The sequence below is a fragment of the Orycteropus afer genome, unplaced genomic scaffold (genome assembly GCF_000298275.1).
Source record: "Orycteropus afer afer isolate SDZICR_OR568_19922 unplaced genomic scaffold, OryAfe1.0 scaffold00031, whole genome shotgun sequence".
Classification (NCBI taxonomy): Eukaryota; Metazoa; Chordata; class Mammalia; order Tubulidentata; family Orycteropodidae; genus Orycteropus; species Orycteropus afer.
The window spans coordinates 7,090,346-7,116,766 of record NW_006921618.1 but is presented as its reverse complement, the minus strand read 5'-3'; the positions used below and the strand labels follow the sequence as shown (position 1 = coordinate 7,116,766).

Here is a 26,421-nt window from a genome sequence, read left to right as displayed (position 1 = left end):
TTTTTTTTTTTTTTTTTTTTTTTTTGATGTTTCCAATCTTCTACTGCTAACAGTAAAACTAGTAGGTACCCTTCAGAAATGCATAGATCATATTGTCCTAATAATGTCCTTCATAACAAAAGAAAATCGTAGCTCATATGTTAAATTCAGTTGTCCTGTCTTTTCCATCTCTTTTAATCTGGAAAGGTCACTGAATCTTTCTTTGTATTTCATGACATTAACATTTTTAAAAAGTGCCAAAGCCAAACCCACTGCTGTTGAGTCGAATCTGACTCTTAGTGACGGTGTTGAAAAGTACAGGACACTTATTTTTGTAGAAAGTTTTTCAAGTTGGGTTTGTCTGATGTTTCATCATGATTAGATTTAGGTTATGCACTTTTGGCAGGAACACCATAGAAGTGATGCTGTGTTTGTAGTGCATCATAACCCAAAGTACATGCTGTCAGTGCTAACTTTGATCATTTGATTAAGGTGCTGTCCACCAGGTTTCTCCACTGAAAGGTACTTTATATCCCTTTGTAATTAATAACTTCTGTTCTGATACTATGTAAATACTCTGTTACTCCTCAGACTTGCCTCCACTAGCATCCATTGATAATTCTAATGCCTGATGAATGTCAATTCTGTCATTCCTTTGTTGGTGTAAGGAGAAGCTTCTCTTCCCATCCATTTTATCTCACCTTGAACTCATGTATTCTTTTTTAAACCAAAAAATACCCATTGCTATTGAGTGGATTCAGACTCAGATTCTAGGACAGAGTAGAACTTCCCCATAAGGTTTTTAAGCTGTAAATCTTTATGGAAGCAGATTGCCACATCTTTCTCCCAGAGAATGGCTGGTGGGTTAGAACTGCCGACCTTTTTGGTTAGCAGCCTTGCCCTTAACCATTGTGCCACAAGGGCTCCCTCCCAGAGTAGAACTGTCCTGCAGGGTTTCTAAGGATAAATATTTTATGAAAGCAGATTGCCACGTCTTTCTCCCACAGAGTGGCTGATGGGTTTGAACCACTGACCTTTCTGTTAGCAACTGAGTACTTAACCATTATACCACCAGATTTGGTTTGGTTTATTTGTTGTTGTTAGGTGCACTGCCTGGTCCTGTGCCAGCCTCACAGTCCTTGCTATACCTCAGCCTATCATTGCAGCCACTGTGTCAATCCTTTTCATTGAGGCCCTTTCCCTTTTTTGTTGATCCTTCACTTTACCAAGCATGATATCCTTCTCTAGGGAATGGTCCCTTCTGACAACATGACCAAAGTAGTTGAGACTAGGTCTGGTCGTTCTCGCTTCCAAGGAGCGTTCTGGCTGCAGTTCTTCCAGAACAGATTTGTTCGTTCTTCTGAAAGTCCGTGGTACTTTCATCATCCTTGGCCAGCACCACAACTCAGAAGCATCAACTCTTCTTCTGTCTTCCTTATTCATTGTCCAGCTTTCACATGCATATGAGGTGATTGGAAATACCATGGCTTGGGTTAGGCTCACCTTAGTCTTCAAGGAGACATCTTTGCTCTTGAGCACTTAAAGAGGTCTTTTGCAGCAGATTTGCCCAATGCAGTACATCATCTGGTATCTTGACTGCTGCTTCCATTGGAGTTGATTATGGAACCAAGTAATACGAAATCTTTTACAACTTTAGTCTTTTCTCCATTTATCATGATACTGCTTAATGGTCCAATTTTGAGGATTTTCATTTTCTTTGTTGAGGTGTAATCCATACTGCAGACTGTAGTTAATCTTCATCAGTAAGTGCTTCAAGTCATCTTCATTTTAAGCAAGTGAAGTTGTGTCATATGCATATTGCAGGTTGTTAGTGAGTATTCTTTCAATCCTGATACTCTTATTTTTTGGTGTATTTAGTAGGTTATAATGCTCCTCGGAAGGAAGGTTGAGCAATCTTACTTCCGTAGTGATACTGCCTCGGAAACCCAAGGAGGGGTCACTATGAGTCGGGTTTGACTCGACGGCCCGTAACAACAACAATGGCATCATTATTTATTTTGATGCTTAAATGACCTCAGTTTGGGCCAGTAGAGGTCCCTTCTAGTTAACTCTGTGTCCCTTTAACATATCCCCATCTTTTTCTGAGTACATTCTTTTTGGGCGGGGTGTCCCAGGCTCATTTTTTATTTTCCTTGCCTTGCAGCCTTGGAAGCAGCCATTTTCTGTAAGGAGCCCTGTGTTCTTTTAGTGTTCCTACTTTTAAGCCTCAGCTGACAAAGTGCTATCTAGTTTAGGGTTGCCAGATTTAGCAAATAAAAATACACGATACTCAATTAAATGTGAATTTCAGATAAACAGATACATTTTTTTTTTATAATGTGTCATTTATGTGAAATTCAAATAACCATTAGCCTGTATTTTATCTGGCAACCTTAATATACCTACTTATATATGGTAAAACCATATTATTTTAATTACTAATCAGTACTGCAGACTTCATTTTATTCTTTGTTTTTTCTTTATTTGTAACTTTCTTCCCCAAAACCTGGCTCCCTTTATCATCCAATATGTTTACTTACTGGTTTAATCATAGATTGTACTGAAAGTAGTTTCAGAATTTGTCACCTATGTCACCTACGCTGCTACAAAGGAAGTCTGCTAATTAGAGCTCAGTGTTTGAGCCTTGTCTTTAGCCCAGGGGCACTGCTAGATGACTGGCTGTGTTCCAGAGTGAGGGGGTTAGACTTCCTGCCCCCCTCAGTGTGAACTGTTATTCAACTGAAATAAGTTTGATTTATTTGTGTTCTTATTGAATCATAGCATTCCTGTCTTGTTCATTTTATTTACGTGTGTTTGTATGTGTGAACAAATGCATGAGAAAACTGTAAACTTGGCCCTAAAAGTCAGCAGTTTTTAAAAAAGTGTTTTCAGAAAAGTGTTACTACTGCCATCCCTACCCCCCCCTTTAAACCCTATTCATATTCATACATTGTAGGGAACCAGATTGATTAGTCTTTAGTTTATCCTTTTTTTTTCTTTTTGCTGAAATGAGCAGATACATATATATTTTTTTATTTTCCCATCTTTTACGCAAAAGATAACATACTATAGGTGCACTTTTGTACTTTGCCTTATCACTTAATGATGTACCTGGAAATTACTTCACATCATGTTATAGAGATTTTCACATGTTTTTATTTTTGATTTTTTGTTTTACAGTTACAAAGTGTACTCTACTGGGACGTACCATATCCCTTATGTTTGGGCATTTGGGTTGTTTGCAGTATTTTGCAGTTACAAACAATGCGGCAGTGAATAACCTAGTATGTTTTTATTGTTGGAGGCATATATCTTTGGGGTAAATTTTTGAAAATGAGATTGCTAGGTCAAAAGGTAACCATGTATGTAGTTTTGTGGGATATTGCCAAATTCCTCTCCATAAAGTTCCTTGTTGGTGTTGTTAGGTGCTGCTGAGCCGATTCCGACTCATATTGACCCTATATACAGGAGAACAAAACGTTGCCCTGATTCTGTGCCATTCTCGTGGTGGTTGTATTTGAACCCATTATTGCAGCCACTGTGTCAGTCCACCACTCAGGAAAAGACCTACTTATTTATATTTCCATCAGCAGAATATACTGTTTCCCCATAGCCTCTCAAATTGAGTATGTTGTTATACTTACTTAGTTTTGCTAATAATATACATGAGAAATAGTAACTGAGTATAGTTTTAATTGGGTGTTCATTGTCATAGACTTGAGGTCCCTGAGTGGCTTAAACAGTTTACACTTGTCTGCTAACGTAAAGGTTGACTGTTTGAATCTACCCTGTGGTACCTTGGAAGAAAAGGCTGGCAATCTGCTTCTTTAAAGATTAAATCTAAGAAAGCCCCATGACATGCAGTTCTACTGTGTAACACATGGAGTTGCTATGAGTTAGAATTGACTCAGCAATTTTTTTTTTTTTAAATATCATAGACCTGCAGTATTTTTAAATTAAACAATAATTTTTTTTTTTTTAATAGGCGAAATTGCAAAGGAAATCCGAATTGCTTGGTTGGGATTGGTGAGCATATTTGGTTAGGAGAAATAGATGAAAATAGTTTTCATAACATCGATGATCCCAACTGTGAGAGGAGAAAAAAGGTAAGCCATCCTTTTCTAAGTGCTTGTTACATGGTGGTGTTTCCCCCCACCCCCCGTCTCCCAAATCAGAAACCATAACTGGTTTCATACAGCCTGTGCAGCTTTTAGGTAAGTAGTGGAACTTAAGACTCTGAACAGCTTGAGTTGAAATAGTCCTTCCTTAATAGTATGATTTAAAGCAGGTAGCTATGTAATCCAGTAAGCCTTTAAGTAGTAGTTTTAATTTAATTGCTGATTTTATGTTTGCTTTACCATTGCATGTTTTATTTTGAACTCTGTCTAAGTCCCTTTAAAGGAGATGCTAATTCATGGAAACACGCCCCATAATGATACATTACTTTGCTTTCTAGGGCTTGTATTTTATATGTCATATCAACAAGACACAGTTTTTAAAATTTGTTGTTGTTGTTGTTATGTGCCGTCGAGTTGGCCCCGACTCATAGCGACCCCTCCTTGAAGTTTCCGAGGCAGTGTCACTACGGAAGTAGGATTGCCCAACCTTCCTTCCGAGGAGTGGCTGGTTTTTAAAGTATACATTATTATTTTCTAACCATAAAACCTGAATCCACAATATAGGTATGTTGCCGATCTTGTCTCTTAAGATATTCTCTCTTTTAAAAGGTGTAATTCTTTCTAAATTCAGGAATTCTAAACCTTCTCTTTGGAAAAGGTTGCAACTTAAATCTATAGGGTAAAAAGGAACTTTTTTTGAATTTTTACTTCATTGTTTTACTGAATGCTAGGAGTTTAGGAATATGGCAAATGAAAAACTTACATACACATGTTCAAAATGGATCATAGCATCTGCCATTTTGATTTTTATTCAAATGGCTGGGGAAGAAGACATACTAGTGATGAGCAGTGATGCTGTCCTAAGCAGTTCCTGTCTAGTAACTAGTTGCAGGCGAGTCGACTCCTAGTCATGGCAACTTCAGATGTGTCAGAGTAGAACTGTGTTCCATATGATTTTTATTGGCTGATATTTTGGAAGTAGATTGCCAGACCTTTCTATCGAGGTGCCTCTGGATGGACTTGAACCTTTGACATTTCAGTTAGCAACTGATCCCTTAACCTTTTGCACCACCCAGGGACTCAGCTATTCCTGTAGGCCACATGGAATGGAGATTTCATGAAAATTGCACCCCCTTCCGGCTACCAGAGCCTTCAGAGGCTTAGAGCATGTTAATTAGGAGTCTCTGGGAAACACAGATAAGCCCTTGACTGCTGTTGTTGTTAGGTGCTATCAGGTCAGTTCTGACTGATAGGACCCCATGGACAACAGAACTAAACACTGCCTAGTCCTGTGCCATCCACACAATCATTGTCCTGCTTGAGCCCCTTGTCACAGCCACTATGTCAATCCATTTCTCTGAGTGTCTTCCTCTTTTTTGTTGACCCTCTACTTTACCAAGCATTATACCCTTCTCCAGGGAATGATCCCTCCTGGTAACATGATCAAAGTACAAAAGACAAAGTCTGGTCATTCTTGTTTCTAAGGAGCATTCCAGCTCTACTTCCTCCAAGACAGACTTTTTCGTTCTTCTCAGTCTGTGGTACATTCAGTACTCTACTAACACCACAATTCATGTGCATCAATTCTTCTGCAGTCTTTCTTATTCATTGTCCAGCTCTCACATGCAGATGAGGATACTGAAAATACCATGGCTTGGGTCAGGTACACCTTGGCCTCAAAGTGACATCTTTGCTCTTTAACACTTTGGCATCAAGTTTGCCCAGTGCAATACATTGTCTGATTTCTTGACTGCTGCTTCCCTGGGTGTTCATTGTGGATCCAAGTAAAATGAAATTTTTGACAAGTTCAGTCTTTTCTCCACTTGTCCTGATGTTGCTTATTGATCCATATGTGATGTTTTTTTTTGTTTTTTTTTTTGATGTTGAGGTGTAATCCATACTGAACACTGTAGTGTTTGATCTTCATCAGTAAGTGCTTCAAGTCTTTTTCACTTTCAGCAAGCAAGGTTGTATCATCTGCATATTGTGCATATCATCCTATCCTGATGCCCTTTTCTTCTTTGTATAGTTCAAATCCACCAAGCAAACCGTCTTGGAGGATAGGCCTGGCTATTTGCTTCTAAAAAGTCACAGCCTTGAAAACCCATGGAGAAGTTCTCTGTATACATTAGGTTGCCATGAGTTTGAATTGACTTGACAGAAGCTACAACAACCACCATGTTGATTAAGACAACTTTATTGTTGTTGTTGGGTACCAGGGAGTCAATTTTTTTAAAAATGCATTTTATTGAAATAAGATTTATGTACAATGAAATACACAAAAGTAAAGTGACATGGGTCAGTGCATTCTTTTCTTTTTTTCTCCAGTGTTCCCTCCCCTCCCCTCCCACCCCTGGCAACCAACAAAGAAAGTTTCCTTCCATATATAAACCTTTCCTTGACCTTCCACAATGGTGAACTAATGCTATATTTGTCCTCTGTGATTGTCTTACTTCACTCAGCATAATGTCCTCCAAGGTCATCCATGTTATGCAGTGTTTTGCTGACTCTACGTTATTCTTCAGTGTTGCATAGTATTCCATTGTGTGTATGTACCATAGTTTGGTTACCCATGCTACTGTTGATGGGCACATAGGTTGTTTCCATCTTGCTGCTATTGCAATTTGTTGTTGTCATTTTGTTACATGCTTTTTTGTGGTGTTGATTTTTTTGTTCCGTATAATTCTCTATGCTGAGCTCCTTGCATTTATGAATCGTGTTATCACTTATTGTTTTAGTATTTGCTAGATATTTGTGCTGGTCCTCATTTTCATTTTGATGTGAAGGTTTATCATTTTTTCGAGGCTACCCTGTAATTTATAGTTTTCTTCTCAAGCGTAGAACAATCTGTTCTATCTTACAGTTGTCTTGACTTCTTTACCATTTAGAAGTTCTATAATGACACAGTTTTTTCCCTCTTTTTGGTTTGTAGTTGTCTTCCTTTGTGAATTGATGTCTCTGGTTCCCTGGTTACAACCTTGTAACTATAATTGTTTCAGTATCCCTGTTTACAACTCTATAACTGGGTTGCTTTCTGGGTTATGTCATCATGTGTGTTAATGGTCAGTTACTGTTTGCTATTGTTGGTTCTCTCTCCAAAAGACTCCCTTTAGCATCTCTTGTAAGCTTGGTCTGGTTTTAACAAATTCCCTTAATTTCAGCTTATGTGGAAATGTCCTAGCCTAAGGCACTTGACTGCTAACCAGAAGGCTGCGGTTCAAACCCACCAGCCACTCCTCGGGAGGAAGGTTGGGCAATCCTACTTCTGTAGTGATACTGCCTCAGAAACCCAAGGAGGGGTCGCTATGAGTCGGGGCCGACTTGATGGCACATAACAACAACAACAACAACAACATTTGAGGGATAATTTTGCTAGGTATATAATTTTTCGTTGGAAAATTTTCTCTTTCAGGCCTTTATGTATACCATGCCATTGCCTTATCACTTGCATGGTTTCTGCCAAGAAATCTGAGCTTAGTCTTATTGGTTGACGTTGTAGGTAACTTTTTGTTTTTCCTATGCTGCTTTCAGGATTCTTTCTTTGTCTTTGGTTTTGGTGAGTTTGATGATGATATGTTTGGTGATTTTCTTTCACGGTCTGTCCTGTTTGGGGTTTGTTGGACTTCTTGAATGGATATATTCTCATCTTTCATCATACCAGGAAATTCTCTTCCAACAAATTTTTAACAATTTTTTCTGTTATTTTGTCTCTTCCTGTTCTGGAATTCTGATGACACGTAGGTTATTCCTTTTGATGGTATATCACATGAACCTTAGACCTTCTTCATTTTGTTTTGATCTTTTTTCTGATTGATCCCTTTCCAGAGAAGTATTGAGGCATTTGCCTTCAATTTCCCTAATTCTGTCTTCCATTGATTCAATTCTACTCCTTTGCCCATTCAATTTATTATCTACTTCTGAAAATTTAGTATTAATCTTCTGGATTTCTGTGTGTAGATTTTGTATCATTTCTAATTTTTCATTTTGTTCTTATATTGTCTTTTGAAATTGTTCTAGGGTCTTCTCTGTGTTTTCCTCGTTTTTGTCAGTGTTTTCGTTGATCTGTCTCTCTCAATTCGTTGAAGGTACCTAAATACAATTCTTTTGAATTCCTTATCAGAGAGTTCCAATGCTGTGTCTTCCTTAGAGACGTGTTTTGGGTCTATCCTGGTCCCTTGATTCTCCTTCTTTATCTTGCTTCTTTGTGTGGACTGTGATACTCTGTTGTCTTCAAGGCATTGTGACGTTTTTGTGTTTATATTTAATTGGTGATTTGTATGTTGGAGTGACTTGCCCACATTTTTGTTTTGTTTTGTTTTGTTTGTATGTTATCTATGCAAGCAGGGTACTGTGCTGTGCTCCTCTGTTCGCTAGTTGGCAGCACTTAACACTCACCACCTGTCTCCTTTCCTGTTGTCAGCCTCCTGTATGTCTCTGATGTCCTTGGCAAATGGGGCCTATTCTTAGGTCCCTGGAATCCAGATGAGAATTCTGTCACTTTAAATCCAAAATGGTTGCCGCTTGTAAACACTCAAAATGGCTGCATCCTCAGTCACTTTCAATATCCAGAATGGCCACTGCTTATAAACAATCAAAATGGCTGCACCCTCCAGACCATCGAAAGTCCACAGCTCAAGTTGTCTTCCTCCTTGCTGTTTCCCTTCCTTGTCATAGGCCATCAGTGCTGTTATCCCTGCAGCCCTTGACTACTAGGGCTGATCTTTAGGTTAGTTCTCAGGTCCCAACACCACTTGGAAATATTCAGGTCCCCATCAGAGTAGCTGATAGTCCACAGCTCCGACTGTCTCTGTACTCACTGTTTTTGTTCAGGTTTTTCCACTTGGTGCCTGATTCACTTCTGTATGCTTCCTTTCAAGGCTCAGGGCTCTAGGACTGTCTTCTGTATCTCTGTCAATTGGTTTCTCTTTTCTTTGTTGAAGAGGGTCTGTGTAGCTTGTCTGTCTATTCCTCCATCTTACCAGAAGTCCCCAGGGAGTTGATTTTTGTGTCACAGCGACCCCATGCGACAGGGTATAACTGCCCCATAGGGTTTTCTAGGCTGTAATCTTTACTGTACTCTCCTGTGGATTTGCTGGTGGGTTGGAACTGTTAGTCTTTTGGTTAGCAGCTAAGCACCTAAAACTGTTTTGTTACCAGGATAGCTTTATACATTTTTAATCTGAAAAATTAAAAGCAATACTTTGTATAAATAGTGTTTAAAGGGAAATTGATTTTACAATTTAAAATTTTATATTTTTGTAGAATTCGTTTGTGGGCCTGACTAACCTTGGAGCCACTTGTTATGTGAACACATTTCTTCAAGTGTGGTTTCTCAACTTGGAGCTTCGGCAGGCGCTATACTTATGTCCAAGTACTTGTAGCGACTACATGATGGGAGATGGCATCCAAGAAGAAAGAGGTTAGTGGGGATGGGTGGAGTGAGGATTCATTTCTCAGTATACTGCCAGCTAGATCACTTCTGAACTCAGCCATATAGGAGGAAAGCGACTATTGAATGTTCACTATGTGTCAGGCATGATACTAAGTCCTTTATAAATATACTCATGATTCAAGATAGTTTTATTTTTTTTCCCTGTATATTTATTGTTTACATACCAAAATGGCTAATACTTAAGCGAGGGAACCACATTTAATTATTTTTATGTGGTTTGCAGCTATGGGTTCTTCATGCAGTAAACATGATTAGGATCCATTTATTTCTAGTGACTGATAAAAATCGATCAATAATAAGGCAGGAAAGGTTGCTCTTTGCCTAATTCAAGAGACTTCATAAATACTTCAGTGTAACCACAATCTTTTGGCCTTATTTCCAACTAGGACTACTAAAAATTAAGGTTAAATTTACTGATGTTGGCTAAATCAGCTACTAATATGCTAGCTGCTGTACTCATTGAAAATTGAGACAGAATCAGTTTGAAACTGTTCCTAATGGAATGATATAGTTTGTTTGAGCAGTTTGTGATTATTAGTGCTGGGTGATGCTGTTTTATATTTAGAAATGTCCTCTTTGTGATGGAGCTTTCATAGAATGAACTAGATTTTTCTCCTTTGTTCTCAAAGCTGAGAGGGGGACTGAGGGAGTGAGTATCTAAGATTATATAGGTCTGGGAGCTCCAAACTGGAACTTTTGACTCCTACCATCTGCTGTCTTTGTTATTTGATCTGACTTGGACCATTGCTGCATGTCTTTGGCTCCAGAAAAGAAGAGATAGGACTCTTGAGCTCTACGTCTTCTTGCAGCCCTGTAGACAATGGTCATACTTCAGAGTCTTGCCCTGGTCAGTCATAATAATCTTTGCCTGAGAACACAATGCTTAAGAATTCTTAAAACATTTATTTCCACAAAGCTTTATTATTATAGTTCTGAATATTTCAATCTAGATTAGTGGAATAGTATTTAAAGTAATAGTATATATAAAGAATAAATAATTTAAAAGAAATCACTTTTCATTTTCAGCATTATTTTGCTAAAGTGTAGATTTATTAATGAGAAGACAGCAAAATAACAAGTAAAAACTAAATTTTTTAATAAAATTTCTACTTTATAAAATTACGTGCCATGGCCTTCTTTGGGCACTGTAGTTTTAGTGTGTATCTAAGCAATATTTTATTTCCCTACAGTCTTTACCATATTCTCTGACATGAATGCACAATTTTTTTTTTTTCTACCTCATGGAGTCTTTCTTTAAACAGATCTGAGTGCACACTTCTCATGCTATCTAATCATAATAGGTGCAATAGGAGTATAGTGTCATGGAAAGGGTTGTGGGATCTGAGTTTGATTTGTAGCTCAGTTGTTTCTATTTTACAGATAGGAAAGCCAGCAGAGTATAAGTTATTTAAGGTCTTACTATAATTATAGTGTATTCCAAACTGTAAAATGAGAGCTGGAATAGAAACAAACTTAACTTGAGTAGCTTTTAACAGCCTGCAAAACCCATGCAACCCAGGAAGTAAGATTTTATCTTTATGTTACAAATGGAATATTGACTTGCTCAAAATCACAGTTAGTAGTTATATCATTATGAATGGTTACATCATTCAGAGTCCAATCAGGAGACAGAAACTACACAGTAACTTGAAGAGGGATAATTTAATGTAGAGAATTATTAACAAGGAATTAGAGTAATGGGGAATTAGAGTGAAAGAGGACTCTAAAGAATACAGAAATAGCACATATAGGAAGTGGCCCCTATGTCTGAGAGAGAGCGCACTGAAAGAAGAGATCCATACCTCCACTGCCAGCCTGAGATTCAGACCTTTTTGGAGAGTATACTTCCATAGTTCAGTGGATGGCTAAGAAGGCACTGAGGTGCCTCACTGGTGGGATTTGCTGGAAACTCCACAGGAGATACCAGGACTCAGGGACCTTCACAGAAGATCAGGGAGGTCATTCACTAGGAGGTGCCTCACCAGAAGCTACCCTGTGAAGCTGCCAGGAGAAGTGCTGGGAAGCTGCTGGCTACTGTTTGCTGCTAAAACCTGGAGCACAGGAGAAGTTGCACCCTGCAGGATGGCAAGAGAGGCACGGCTGAGCCTGCAAGAGAACACCTCTCTGCCAGTGTTCTCCACTGACAAGACTTAACCTTGGGCCAGCTGCAAAGGAGAAGTATTGAGAGTTCATCTTGATTGTTACAGAACAGGCAAAGAAGGGTGGATTTGGAGCTGAGAGGCCATAAATTGGTAATTGGTATAGAAGATAATTCAGTTTTGATTTCCTTACCCTCCCCCCAACTAAAACTTACAACTCTAAAATTCTAGGGTTTTTAACCATACTTCATTGTATTTTTCACTCATGTGAATTACTATATTATGCTTGAGATTCCTGTCCCTGTCTCTGTTTGTGGGAAGTACACATTAAAGAGATTAAAGTATTTGACCATCTTATGATAATGGTAAGTATAGTATGATGGTTTTTATTGCTGGAATGGATGTGTGATTTGATCGTCTAGAAACTAGTCATGATTGCTTCTGTTGCTGTGATGAATGTACAGTCTCTTGCCTTTCGGGGATGTATGTAGACAGCCATGGCTGCCTCATTACTCCCAAGACATGTGGTTGCTAATTTGTTCCTTTCCAAGTTTTAAAACTACAAAAGATTGCTAATATAGTTTGGATATAAATGTGTTTAGTTATGTTCTCATGTGAAGAGGAAGTGACATTTTACAAATTAAAAAAAAAAAAAAAACGTTTTTCTTTTCTAATAGATTATGAGCCTCAGACAATTTGTGAGCATCTCCAATACTTGTTTGCCTTGTTGCAAAACAGTAATAGGCGGTACATTGACCCATCAGGGTTTGTTAAAGCCTTGGGATTGGACACCGGGCAACAGCAGGTAAAAAGGCTTTCTTTCTTTCTTTTTTTTGACTATGAAAAGGTACCCAAGTGTTAGTGTTTATAAAGTAAGCTGAAGTGAAATCTTCTTTTTTTTTTTTTTTTAATTGTGGTGAATGTATTTGTATCAAAACATTTGCCATTTCAGCATTCCTCACATGTACTGTTCAGTGACACCAGCCATGTTCATCCTGTTGTGCAACCATAGCTACCACCTGTTTCCTTATCTTTCTGCCATCTCTAACAGAAGCTCCGTGTGCACTCAGCAGTGAGTTCCCCTTTCCCACTCCTTCCCAACCCTTGTAACCACTAATAAACTTAAGTATGTATACATTTTTCAGAAGGGAAGATTGGGCAGTCTACTTCCATAGTGATACTGCTTTGGAAACCCAAGGAGAGGTCACTATGAGTTGGATCCAACTCACCGGCAGTGAGCTTGGTTCTAGTTTATGTATACTCTTGCCTATTTAGATATTTCATCTAAGTGTTGTCATAGAATACTTGTCCTTTTGTGACTGACTTATTTCACTCAGTGTCTTACTTATTTAGTGCTACTATAACAGAAATACCCCAATTGGATGGCTTTAGCAAGCAGAAATTTATTTTCTTGCTGTTAGGAGGCTTGAAGTCCAAATTCAGAGTGCCAGCTTTCTTGGTCTGCTCTGGAGGAAGGTCCTTAATCTCTTCAGGTTCTGCTTCTGCTTTCTACTTCCTTGGAGATCTCCATGTGTCTTATTATCTATCTTACCCTACCTCTCCTCTGTTCAATTGTTTAATCCCTTTTATATCTCAGAAGAAATGGGCTCAAGATGTACCATGGTTACAGGCGACATTAAGCTCAATTGGCATAACATACTACACAAAAACATTGTTCCACATACTGATTTGGCAAGTGGTGACTGGAATCCTGAAAGCTTGCAAGCGGCCATCTAGATGTAACAATGAGACTCTCTTCATCCAGAGCAGAGAAGAATGAAGAAAACCAAAGAGGCATGGAAACAGTCCAATGGACTGGTACACAGTGCGATCCTCAGCCTATATGACTATGAGACCAGAAGAACTAGATGGTACCGGGGTCCTACTGTCAACAACTCAGAGGGGGATCTATGTAGGAAATCCTGGATAGGGTAGGAGAACAATGTGGAATAAAATTAAAAATCATTTTTTAAAAAAGGACCAAGTTTGCTGGTCTGATAGAGCCTAATGGAACCCCTGAGACTATGGCCCCTAGCTGCCCCTCAGGTCTGGAATTGAACCCACTCCTGTAGCTTCCAGCCAAACAAAAGACAGGCATATGAGCTGAACATTTGCATTAGGTAGATATACTACTCGGAGATAACAATCATGGGAGAGTGGAAGGGCTGTGTATACAGCCTGTGACAGCTTGTGGGGCAGGAGTTCATGGGAAGAAAGGACACAAGTGGTAACTATGGGGAGGAAGTGGGAAGAGAGCTGTTGCATTGTTGGAAATTATAGTCAGTGTCATGACACAGTGTGTATGTAAACTGCTATATGGAAAACGAATTTGCTCTGTAAACTTCACTTGAATCATAATAAAAATAAAAATAAAAAAAGATATATCCTACAATAATACTGCCTCATCAATGTAACAAAGACAACCCATTCTCAAATGGAATTATAACCACAAGCATAGAGGTTAGAATTTATAATTTTGGGGGCACATTTTTCAGTCCATAATACTTCACCCTTTGGCCTCCCAAAATTCGTGTCCTTGCCACATTTGCAATATACTCACTCTATCACGTCATTACAAAATTCTTTTTTTTTTTTTTTAATTGTGATTTGGGTGAAGATTTAGAGCAAATTCACTTTCCATACAGCAGTTCACATATACTTTGTCTCATGTCAGTGACCACAGTTTACCACAATGCAACAGCTCCCCTCCTACTTCCTCCCCATAGTAACCTCTTCCCAGTGTCCATCCCTCCATACACTCCTGCCCCTTGAGCTGTCTCCCTGTGCATAAGCATAAGCAGCCCTTCATTGCAAAATTCTTAAACTAACTCCAAGTCTAAACTCTCCTCTTCTGAAGCATCTAAATCAAATGTGGATGAGACTTTAGCTATATTCCATCCTGGGGCAAAATTCCCCATGATCTGTGAAATTATGAAATCTAGAATACAGATTATCTGTTTCTAAAGTACAATGATGAAACAGGTACAAGACAGACAATTTCCATTATAAATGGGAGAAATTGGGGGGAAAGAAGAGCTAACAGTCCAAAACCCAGCCGAACAAATTACATTAGCATTCAAGGCTTGAAAATAATCTGTTTTCTGAGGCCATCTGAGCAATGGTCCTGTCCTCCAGACTGTGGGTATTGGCCTGCCCTCTGGATTCTGAGTGGGGACCCCTCTCTCCATCCTGGATTTCAGCTCCACCTTCCAGGCCCTCTGGGATGGCAACTTTGCTTGTTTGTCTAAGGCAACACCATTCTCCTGGTCCATCTGAGTGGCAGCCCCAGCAGGCCCCATTCTTCTGCCCTGTGAGCATGGCACCCACCCCATCATAACAGCACACCTCTTTGAAATTTAGGAGATTATGGCCCCACCCTTTAAGATTTAGGAGACTCTCCTTTGCCCTTTCAAACCAAGAAATCTCTGCTTATTATGCTCTTTCCAACAGTTCTTCTGATCTCCATGCTGCTCTAGGGATGATTCTTTTCTTTGAGGATAACAGATGAAGCTCCTTAGACCTGTTTCCTGTCTATAGAATTCCAAGAGGCAGACAGAAACTTTTCTTTTTGTTCTTTTTCTGCCCCCTTCAGCCTAAGCTGATGAGTTTTCTGCTATTGTACTTGATTAGATCCATCACAGACTTAATATCCTTAACGACATACTGTGTAGCCACATCCTTGGTGAACATTCTATAACACGTGTCCTTAGTTTGTACAACAGAATTCTCCAAATCTTACATTTCTGTTTTCATTTTGCACAGTTCATTTTTAAGTCCATCTCTTTTCTCTGTTATTTTACTAAAAATGGCAAGGAAAAACTGTGCAGCCCCTTGAAGATCTTACTGAGAAATCTCCTCATCCAAATACCCAAGTTCATCACTTTCAAGTTCTACCTTTCACTGAACATTTATACATAATTCGGATGAGTTCTTTGCAACACTGCATAAAAAGCATCACCCTTCCTCCATTGTCCAGTCATATGTTCATCATTTCCTTTTAAAGTCTCACCAAAAGCATATTTAACATCGCCATTTCTAGTAACATTCTGTTGCTGGTGCCATGCATATTCTCTAAGACAATATAGACTTTCTCTGTAGCTCTCCTTACTTCCTAATGAGCCCCCACTAGAATTGCCTTTTATGTCCTTAATCCTACCAACAGTCTCTTTAAGGCAATCTAGGCTTTTACTGTTAGAGGCACCTTCAAACTCTTCTAGCCTCTGCTCATTATTCAGTTCTAAAACCACATTTTATGTATCTGTTAGAGCAGCACCCTGCTCTTCCGCGACCAGATTCTGTCTTGGTTCTTTAGTGCTGCTGCTCTAACAGAAATACCACAAGTGGATGACTTTAACAAATAGAAATTTATTTGCTCACAGTTGAGGGGGCCAGAAGCCCAGGTTCAAAGCACTGGCTCTAAGGGAAGGCTTTCTCTCTCTCTCTGCTGACTCAGGAGGAAGGTCCTTGTCTCTTCAACTTCTGCTTCTTGTTTCCTTGCAGATTTCCTCGTGTCTTGGCATTATCTCACCCCATCTTTCCTTTGCTCATTTTCAGTCTCAAAAGAGATTGATTCAGAATATAACCTACACTAGTTCTGCCTCATTAACATAATGCCAGCCCATTCTCAAGTAGATTTATAATCACAGGCATAGAGGTTAGGATTTATAACATATATTTTTGGAGGACATAATTCAATCCATAATGCTCAGTATGATGTTTTCAAGGTTCAACTAGGTGAAATGCTTTTTTTTTTTTTTTAATTATGATTCGGGTAAAAGTTTACAGAGCAAATTCACTTTCATACAGCAGCTCACAAAGACTTTGTCTCATGACATTGACTACAATTTACCACAATATAACAGCTCCCCCCCACGTCTTCCCCGTAGTTACCTTTTCCCTGTGTCCATCCCTCCATGCACAGGGAGAACTGTCTCCCTGTGCATACACAGCCCTTCTCTTCTCCCATGATTGATCTCCAAGGAGTGTATCTACCTCATGTAAATGTTCACCTCATATGCTTGTCTTGTTTGGCTGGAAGCCATAGGAGTGGGTTCAATTCCAGACCTGAAGGGCAGCTAGGGGCCATAGTCTAGGGTTCCATCAGGCTCTGTAGGTGAAATGCTTTTGAAAGTTAAATTGTTTCTATTTTGAATTAGAGCATTTAGTTGCTGTCTAGTATGTTATACATTAGGAGCCCTGGTAGCAAAATGGTTCAGGGCTTGTCAGCTAATTGAAAAGAACCCAGTCTCTGTGTGGGAGAAAGACCTGTGATTGGCTCCTATAAGGTTGCAGCCTGGAAAATCCTACAGGGAAGTTTTCCTCTGTCACATGTGGTTGCTCTGAGTTGAAAATTGACAGCATCTAACAACAAGAGCAAATGCTACACAATATACTTGGTCTGATTCCTCAAAATTCATTATGTGGGCACAGACTGGTTCAATATAGCTGAAGTCCTTAATTGGTTATTTTTTTGAGTCTTTATTTTAAAATACTAAGTTCAAAGTACAATAGACCCTTCAACAACAGGGATTTGAACTGCATGGGTCTACTTATATGTGGATTTTTTTCAGTAAATATATTGGAAAATTTTTGGAGGTTTGTGATAATTTGAAAAAACTTGCAGATGAACCACATAGCATAGAAATATTGAAAAAATTAAAAAGTTACATATGTCATAAGTACATAAAATATAGTAGTTACTAGTCTGTTTTATCATTTACTACAACAAAATATATACAATCCATGATAAAAAGTTAAAATTTATCAAAATTTACATACACAAACAATTAACACACCATACATGGTACCATTTGCATTGGAGAGAAATGTAAACAAACATAAACACACAGTAATAAATCATAACTGCATAAAATTAAATATAGTACATACTGTATTACTGTAATAGTTTCATAGCTACACCCTGTTGCTATTGCAATGAGCTCAAGTGTTGGGAGTATCTGCTTAAAATGCTGTGTGATGCTAATCATCTCCGCAGCAGCAGTTTGTCTCAGTAAATGCACATCACAGTGAAAAGTGTTATCTTGTGATTCTCACGTATCTTTCATCATGTTTAGTGCAATACCATAAACATAGAATAAACCATGGGACTTATAGATAGTGCCACTGTTGATGCTAGAAGTGCTCTCAAGGGGCAGAGAAGTCATGACATTACTAGAAAAAGGTGAATTACATATCTGTAGATTAAGGTTTGCAGCTGTAGTTACCTGCTATTTCAAGATGAATGACTCTGGTGTAAGGACCATCCATTATTTAAAAAAAAAGGAAAAGGAAATTTGCGAAGCTGTCATTGTAGCTATGTCAGCAGCCACAGAAATCTTGCATTTTGTGTGATAATACCTTTTGAAAATTTAGCTTTTATGTGGGTGCAGGATTGCTGTAAGAAAGGCATACTTACAGGCTCTAATATGATTTGAGGAAAAGGAAGTTATTATATGGCAACTTAAAGCAAAAGGGAGATGAAGGATATAAAGCTGGAGAATTTAATGCCAGCAAAGGATAGTCTGATAATTTTAGAAAGAAGTTTGGCTTAAAAAATTCAAGATAACAGGAGAAGCCATTTCAGCCAACCAGGAGACAGCAGATATGTTTTCAGACACTATTAAGAAAATAATTGAGGAGAAAGGATATTGCCTGAACAGGATTTTAATGCAGATGAAAGTGCCTGCCATGTTCTAGAAAAAAATGCCAGAGAGGACGTACATTAGTAAGGAAGAAAAGCCAGCACCAGGATTTAAGGCAGAAAGGCACGGGCTAGCTTTGCTGTTTTGTGCAAATGCAGTTAGGTTTATAATCTGTACTGTTTGTTATCAGTAAGGTCAATATTAGGTTATATTAGTAGTAAAGTTTTGAGGGAATCAAAATTTACACGTAGATTTTCGACTGTGTGGGGTCAACGCCACTAACCCCCACATTGTTCAGTGGTTAACTGTACAGGTAGTTAATGGGATATTTAATTTATTCCTATTTGTATTAGAAGTTGAAAAGAACAAAATAGAGATTTCTTTTTATTAATCCAAACTTCTGTTGCAGGATGCTCAAGAATTTTCAAAGCTCTTTATGTCTTTATTGGAGGACACTTTGTCTAAACAAAAGAATCCAGATGTGCGGAACATTGTGCAACAACAGTTCTGTGGGGAGTATGCTTACGTTACAGTGTAAGTCTATTTCACCCTTTTCATGGTCACATTCTAAGGCAGCTGCAGCTTTTATCTAATTTTTAGTTCAGCTCTAAGTTAAAGCTTAATGTGTTATCATGGGACTTGAAATATTTATAGTACTATATTTCTATGGGAACCTGTAAACAACTTTTAATAATTGCAGTTGATCTCATTCAAGTGTTGGAAATTATGTCTGGTTGATCTCTTGCCATTTACTGTGTGCCTATGTGGTGTGAGTGGAAAGAATAAAATAGGAGCCAGCTACTATCACTAAAGAATACTAAGAATAATAATGTTTAACAAATGGAGAATTTTATTTCCTAATTATAAAATGGGAGCTCTGGTGGTGTAGTGCCTAAAACATTTGACTGCTAACCAGAAGGCTAGTGGTTCAAACCCACCAGCCACATCTCGGAAGGGAGGTTGGGCAATCTACTTCCGTAGTGATACCGCCTCGGAAACCCACGGGGAAGGGTTGCTATGAGTTGGATTCAACTCAGAATCATAAAATACACAGTTGGCCTTACCAATGACTTTGTGTTTTGCTTATTTTTTGATATGCATAGTATAAATAATATCTGTGAAAGAGCACTGAGTTTATAAATGCTTCCTTTCATGTTTCTAAGATGTAATGCAATAGAACTTTATTCATTTTCCCTCTCCTCTGATATTAATTTTATCACTTTATTTCATTATAGTTGCAATCAGTGTGGCAGAGAGTCTAAGCTTTTATCAAAGTTTTATGAACTGGAATTAAATATCCAAGGGCACAAACAGTTAACAGATTGTATCTCGGAATTTTTGAAGGTATTCCAAGTTTTGGTGTATATGTTCTTTCTACTCATTAACAGTTAAATATTATTCTGAATGGAATTTTTATTTAGTGAATAGATCCATTACTCCAGCCTCTGCTACTTAAGTATTTCGCAGCCAATGCACAATAAAATTTGAAAAGAAAAAGAAGTATCTCTTGTTTTTGTAATGATTGAGAAGAAATTTATAAGTATTGAATTATAAATTATTTTAAGCAGGCTGCATCTTGAAATATGTTTTGGCTATTTCAAATTGTTTTATATGCAGGTTTATGTATGTATGAAAACATCGTTACGTGATTGGGGTAGTGGAGTTTTTAAGGAAATATAAGTTCTTTTATCATAAGGTTAATTTACCTTTTCATTTAATGAGAGCTGGAATGTGTTAAATGTAAGTACTTTCTGCATCAGTGTGGTAATTCCTCAGTTCCTCCATTTCATGTTTCTACTTCCTGTACATTTCAGTGTATGTAGTAACATGGTAAAGCTGCTAAGAGGAAACTGTGCTGACACATAGCATAATAGATGATCCTGTTATACAGTTTCCCTTCTTAAAATATTTCTGTACTTTTCCTATTCCTTTAGCACATCTATTAGCATACTTAAAATAGTCATTTATTGTTTACATTCAGCTAAATATTTATTGAGTGCTTTCTGTGTGTCAAGCATTGTTTCAGTTTTGGTGGATAACAGTAGTGAACAAAACAAGGCAAAAAATTTTGCCTTTATAGTCCTTATTATAGTGTAGTAGTGTTAGGCAAGGGAGGGACAGTAAAACAAATACAAATGAAGCATAACAGTATGCTAACGGTATTAAGTGCTAGGGAGAAAAATGAAGTAGGGAGGGAACATGGGGAATGTCATAGCGATGAGAATGAATGAAGTTGGTTGCAATTTTAAATCAAATGATTGGAGGTAAAGAAGTAAGCCATGCAAGCATCAGGGCAATGAGCATTCTGGGCAGATAAAATAGCAAGTGCAAAGCCTAAGATGGGAAGGTGCCTGGTAATTTGAGGATCATTGTGATTGAGGATCATTGTGGCTTAAATGAATTGGCAAGGGCAGAAGGATAGACGATGAAGTTGTAGAGTCAACTAAGGGCCACATATCATAGGGCCTTATAGACCATTGTTGGAACTGTGATTTTTACTCTGAGAGAGATAAGATGTCATCAGAGGATTGTGGACATAGAAGTGATATGTTTGATCTGTTTTAACAGAATAACTTAGGATGCTGTCATGAGAATATGCTGAACACGGGGCAAGGGCAAGTGATGGTAGCTTGAACCAAGAGTTAAACAGTCTTTGGATTCTAGATGTATTTTAAAAGAAGAGGTGATAAAATTTGCTGACTGAGTATGGTGTGTGGGAGAAAGAGGAGTCGAGGAAGACTGAGGTTTTTGGCCTAACTGGGAGATGAAGTTGCTGTGCTCAGAGGGAGAGGGCTGTGGAAGAAACATTCATGTGAGAGTTTTGGGGCGTGTTATATTGAGAGGTATTGTTTATGGGAGAAGTCAGATCTGGAAATTGCCAAGGGAGTGAGAGAAATGGGAGGACCAAGGACTGAGCCATTAGACAATCAAATATTAGGAGATCAGGGAGACACAAGGAGCTGGCAAAGGATGCTGAGGAGAAATGGCCAGTGAGTAAAGGGGGGGGGGGTGGTATTCTGAAAGAAAATGATGGTGCTAGAATTGTTTTACTTGTAGTAATCTATATCAAAAGGCTGTTACAGGAATAGAAAGCACAATATTTAAGAAAAACCACTATCAGCTGTAATGTTTTCTTTCAAGCACTCCTTTTTCAGCTGTTTCATGAATGTGGTTCAATAATTTTAACCATCTATATATATTATGTATTATCCTTATGTAGTTTCCACTCATTTTTCACTGTTTTTAAATTAATTTTGCATCATAGTACATATCCTTTTTATTATTTTAAATACTACTTCCTTAGAATTCCCAGAAGTAGGATTAATCAGGAAAAAGGACATGAAACAAGTATTCTTAAAATTATACAGTTTGGAAAAAGGCAGATCAGTTTTAAATATCATTGTATACAAATTAATAATGTCACTGCCAAGTAGTACCTGTTAATTTTGTATATCCTTCATTATTTATGACAGCTTTATTTTAAACAGCTTGAATGAACATTTTCAATTAAAGTGAAATTTTATATCAGATATTTTATCACTTGCTTTAAATCTTTCCATCTTCTTTTCTTCTAAAACTAACAAGTCTTATTCCTGGTCAGGAAGAAAAATTAGAAGGAGACAATCGGTACTTTTGTGAAAACTGTCAAAGCAAACAGAATGCAACAAGGAAAATTCGACTGCTTAGCCTTCCTTGCACTCTGAACTTGCAGCTAATGCGTTTTGTCTTTGACAGGTAAATATATGCAAGTAGAGTGTTCATTGTTCATTGTGGACTAGTATGTACTGGTTTTACCATAAACAAAAAGATAACAAGATGCTTATAATCTGAAACTCTGGACTTGTGAATGAAAATTTTAAGCAGATATCATTTAGAGATGTTAGTATTTCATGATATTATTGTAGAATTCTTAAACCAACCATATATAATTGAGAATTTTAAAAGCAGGAAGTTCTTAATTTTTTATTTTAAGAAGTTATTAAAAATAGCAAAGGAAAAGCAAACATTTAGGAACAGAAATACCTTCAGATGCTCTATGTCGTTGTATATTTTAAGTAAATTTTTTACTTATTACAATAACATCCCTCCTGCCCCCCCATGAGATTATATTTCTTATTTTATGATTACAGTAAAGCCAATGCTTATGCATGTGCATGTCTTCTGTAATTCAGGAACTTCTATGTTTTACTTTTGTGATTAAATTAAAACTTCTGAAAATAAGTAGTATGTTTAGAATCAGCACTTGTTAGTCATACCTTTTAACCTGTTGATTAGTTTTTAACCAATTATGAAACTGTATTGTATTTACTTTTAATTTTACAGTGTTTTAAGCAAGAATACTAAGTGAAATCTACCTACTTTTTAGTTTATTAGAATAGATGATAGAGCTTATAAATTATTGTATGGTTGTTTAAGATCTAATCGGCTTTCCTCTTGGTTAGGCAAACTGGACATAAGAAGAAGCTGAATACCTACATTGGCTTCTCAGAAATTTTGGATATGGAGCCTTATGTGGAACATAAAGGTAACATTCTCACTGAGTAGTGATAATTATAGTGCTCAGAGACTAACTTGTGGTCTGCTTGTCAGTGCCATCACTAAGGTTGCTGTTATCTTATGTGATATCTCATGGTTCCCCACCTTGTGACCTCCTCCTGTACCAGAGTATACAGAATCCTTAGTTATGTTTATTATCAGTTTGAATCAGAGAATAATATGTGATACATACAGTTAGAAATTGTTTAAATAAAATATTTCCTAGTTTATGTGAATACTGAAGAGCTCTGGTGGCGTAGTGCCTAAGGCATTTGGCTGCTAACCAGAAGGTTGGCTGTTCAAACTCACCAGCCACTCTGCAGAAGGAAGATGGGAAAAACCTACTTCTGTAACAATTTATCGCCTTGGAAACTCAATGGGGCTTGCTGTGCTTCAGAATTGACTGGATGGCAGTGAGTTTGGTTGTTTTTTTTTTTTTTTTGTATGAATACTGACAAATTGTTTTATAAAATTTTTATACATTGAATTACAACATTATTAGCTAGAGTATTATTAGTAACTAAGCAGAAGACTTTTTCCCCCCTCCTTTTTCTTCTTTAGTTTTTCATTCTCAAAAAAGTTAATAGACATATGTTCATAAGTACTAACTACTGCAATATTATAGCTAAAACACCAGAAAATGTAACAAATCAGCAACTATAAAAACACCAGCTGCAACAAAATGTAGCGCATGTAGATAAAACTACATAATTCGAAGCATCATTGTAACTGGGTAATAATGACAGCTTTGACCAAGCACGTTAGAAAGATCAAAAAGTAAATTAGCATAGAGATTTAGCCTTGTGTTCTTAGGTGCCCTCAAGTTGGCTCCAACTTACAGTGACCTTGTGTATAACAGAACAAAACACTGCCCAGTCCTGTGCCACCCTCACAGTCCTTGCTATCTTTGAGCCCATCATTGTAGCCAATGTATTAATCCATCTTGTTGGGAGTCTTCCACTTTTTCACTGACCCTCTAGTTTACCAAGTACGATATCCTTCTTCAGGAACTGGTTCCTTCTGACAACATGACCAAAGTGGGTGAGACAAAGCTTGGCCATTCTCACTTCTAAGTAGCATTCTGGCTGCACTTCTTCCAAGACAGATTTGTTCATTCTTCTGAGAGTCTATGGTATTTTCAGTATTCTTCCCCAACATCACAATTTAAACATAGTGATTCTTTCTCCTCTGTTATTCATTGTCTAGCTTTCATATACACATGAGTTGATCAAATATATGTGGCTTGGGTTAGGTGCACCTTACTCTTCAAAGTGACATCTTTGCTTTTAACATACGTTAAAGAGGTCTCTTGCAGCATATTTACTCAGTGCAATACAATGTCTGATTTCTTGACTGCTTCTTCCATGGGTGTTGATTGTGGATCCAAGTAAAATGAAATCTTTGACAACTTTTGGTTTGTTCTTCATTTACTGTGATGTTTCGTATTGGTCCATTTGTGAGGATTTTTGCTTTCTTTATGTTGAGGTGTAACCCATACTGAAAATTATAGTCTTTGATCTTCATTGGTCAGTGCTTCAAGTCATCTTCACTTTCAGCAAGCAAGATTGTGTCATCTGCATATCACAAGTTTTTAATGAGCCTTCCTCCGATCCTGATTCTGTGTTCTCTGTATAGTACAGCTTCTTGGATTATTTGCTAAGCATACAGATTGAATAATTATGGTGAAGGGTACAACCCTGAATCACACCCTTTCTGATTTTAAACCATGCTATATCCTTATGGTAGGAGGAGCTCTGGTAGCATAGTGCCTAAGACACTTGACTGCTAACCAGAAGGCTGGTGGTTCAAACCCACCAGCCACTCCTCGGAAGGAAGGTTGGACAATCCTACTTCTGTAGTGATACTGCCTCGGAAACCCAAGGAGGGGTTGCTATGAGTCGGGTCCGACTCGACGGCACATAACAACATAACAACAATATATCCTTATGGTAGTTATGTTTGTGTGTCAACTTGGCCGGGCCTGGTTGAGTGACTGGGCAGCTGGTGGTAGTTATTCCCCATGATGAGACTGGCAGTTAACTCCATGGTGAGATCTTCCAAAAGAAGTGGAGTAGCTGCCTTTGGGATGTGGTCTGCTTCCTGTATATAAGAAGCCTTGGGAATGGTCTCTAGCCTATGGCAGGCTTGGAGTAACTGTGTTGTTGCTCAGCAGCCTGCTATGCTCTGTTGACCTTGGGACTTACAATGGACTTAAGTTAATGGCCTGCCGTGTAGTTTGGTAACATTGGGACTGTACCCTTTTTAGTTGTCAACCTTGAGGCTTCTCAGCCTCAGCAGCCAGCAGCTGTCTGAGTGAAGAAATGCCTCTAGCTCCAGTGGGCCTGGAGCGGGAGGCAGAGCTGGACCCCAAGGATGAAGTGCTTTCACCTAGCCCTTAGAGCCTGGTACTTTGAACTTGGACTTAAAGCGTCCAAACTGTAAGAGAATAAATTCCTGTTTGTTAAGGCTATCCCTTTTGTGGTATATTTCTGTCAGAGTGGTACTAGGTAACCAGAACAATCCTCTTGTTCTGTTTGAACAACTGCCTTTTGGTCTATATATAGGTTCCGCATGATCACAATTAAGTGTTCTGGAATTCCCATTCTTTGTATTTTTTTCATAATTTGTTATGATCTACATAGTCTTTTATTATGATCCACACGGTCTTTGTATAGTCAATTAAACATGGGTAAACACCTTTCTGGTATTTTTTGCTTTCAGCCAAGATCTGCCAAGATCAGTAATGACATTCTTCATTCCATGTCATCTTCTGAATCCAGCTTGATTTTTCTTGAAATTCTTGAAATTTCTTGAAATTTCTTGATTTTTCTTGAAATTCTGTTAATACACTGTTGTAATCTGCAGATAACATAACTTTGCTTGCTGAAAGTATAGCCTCCATGAACCCCAGTCTTACCTACCCATTATCAGATGTATGTATATGCATTTATGTGATCAGATCAAAGAGGGGGTTCACTCTCTAGATAGAAGACACTTGGTGTTTATGGTGACAGGAAGAGTAACATTGAATGAAGGTGAAGTGTATACACTTTGACAAAGATCAATGATGTCATTAATCTGTACAAAATGAAAAATGAGGTTAGAAGAATTAGATGATGCCCGACTACCACCATCAACCCATCTAATCAGGGCCACAATACATGGATTCTGTAGAAATGGGAGAAAAAATTGGAACAGAACCTCAAATTCCTAAAGCCAAAACAAACAAACAAAAACCCCAGACCTATTGGAGTGGTTGAAGCTGGACTGTTGTCCTGGGATACTTTGAACAGAAACTAACCCCTGAGGTCATCTTGTAACTAATAACAAATTGGGTCAAAAAAAATAATTATCACCCTTGAGAACTGTGGTCTTTTAAAAAATCATCTATATAAGACCAAAGAGTCAACAATTGCTTTTTGATTCAAGGAATTTTTCGATTTCACTTTTTATTTCTTCTCTTACCCAGTCTTTCTTAAGGAGGGTGTTGTTCAGTTTCTGTGTGTTTACTCTTTTTCTGTTGATCTTCCTATTGTTGATTTCTAATTTAATAGCATTGTGATCTGAGAAGATGCTTTGCAGTATTTCAATGTTTT

The 26,421-nt window shown here is 37.9% G+C and overlaps 1 protein-coding gene across 1 annotated transcript in view; it reads left to right on the top strand.

Moving 5' to 3' along the window:
• The window catches only part of USP48 (ubiquitin specific peptidase 48), a 137,684-nt gene that overhangs the window by 22,335 nt on the left and 88,928 nt on the right, over positions 1-26,421 (top strand). The window contains exons 2-8 of the mRNA XM_007935676.2: positions 3,965-4,085; positions 9,360-9,516; positions 12,326-12,453; positions 18,699-18,823; positions 19,525-19,633; positions 21,891-22,024; positions 22,732-22,814. Coding sequence (XP_007933867.1) covers positions 3,965-4,085; positions 9,360-9,516; positions 12,326-12,453; positions 18,699-18,823; positions 19,525-19,633; positions 21,891-22,024; positions 22,732-22,814 — 857 coding nt within the window. The remainder of the gene's footprint in view (positions 1-3,964; positions 4,086-9,359; positions 9,517-12,325; positions 12,454-18,698; positions 18,824-19,524; positions 19,634-21,890; positions 22,025-22,731; positions 22,815-26,421) is intronic.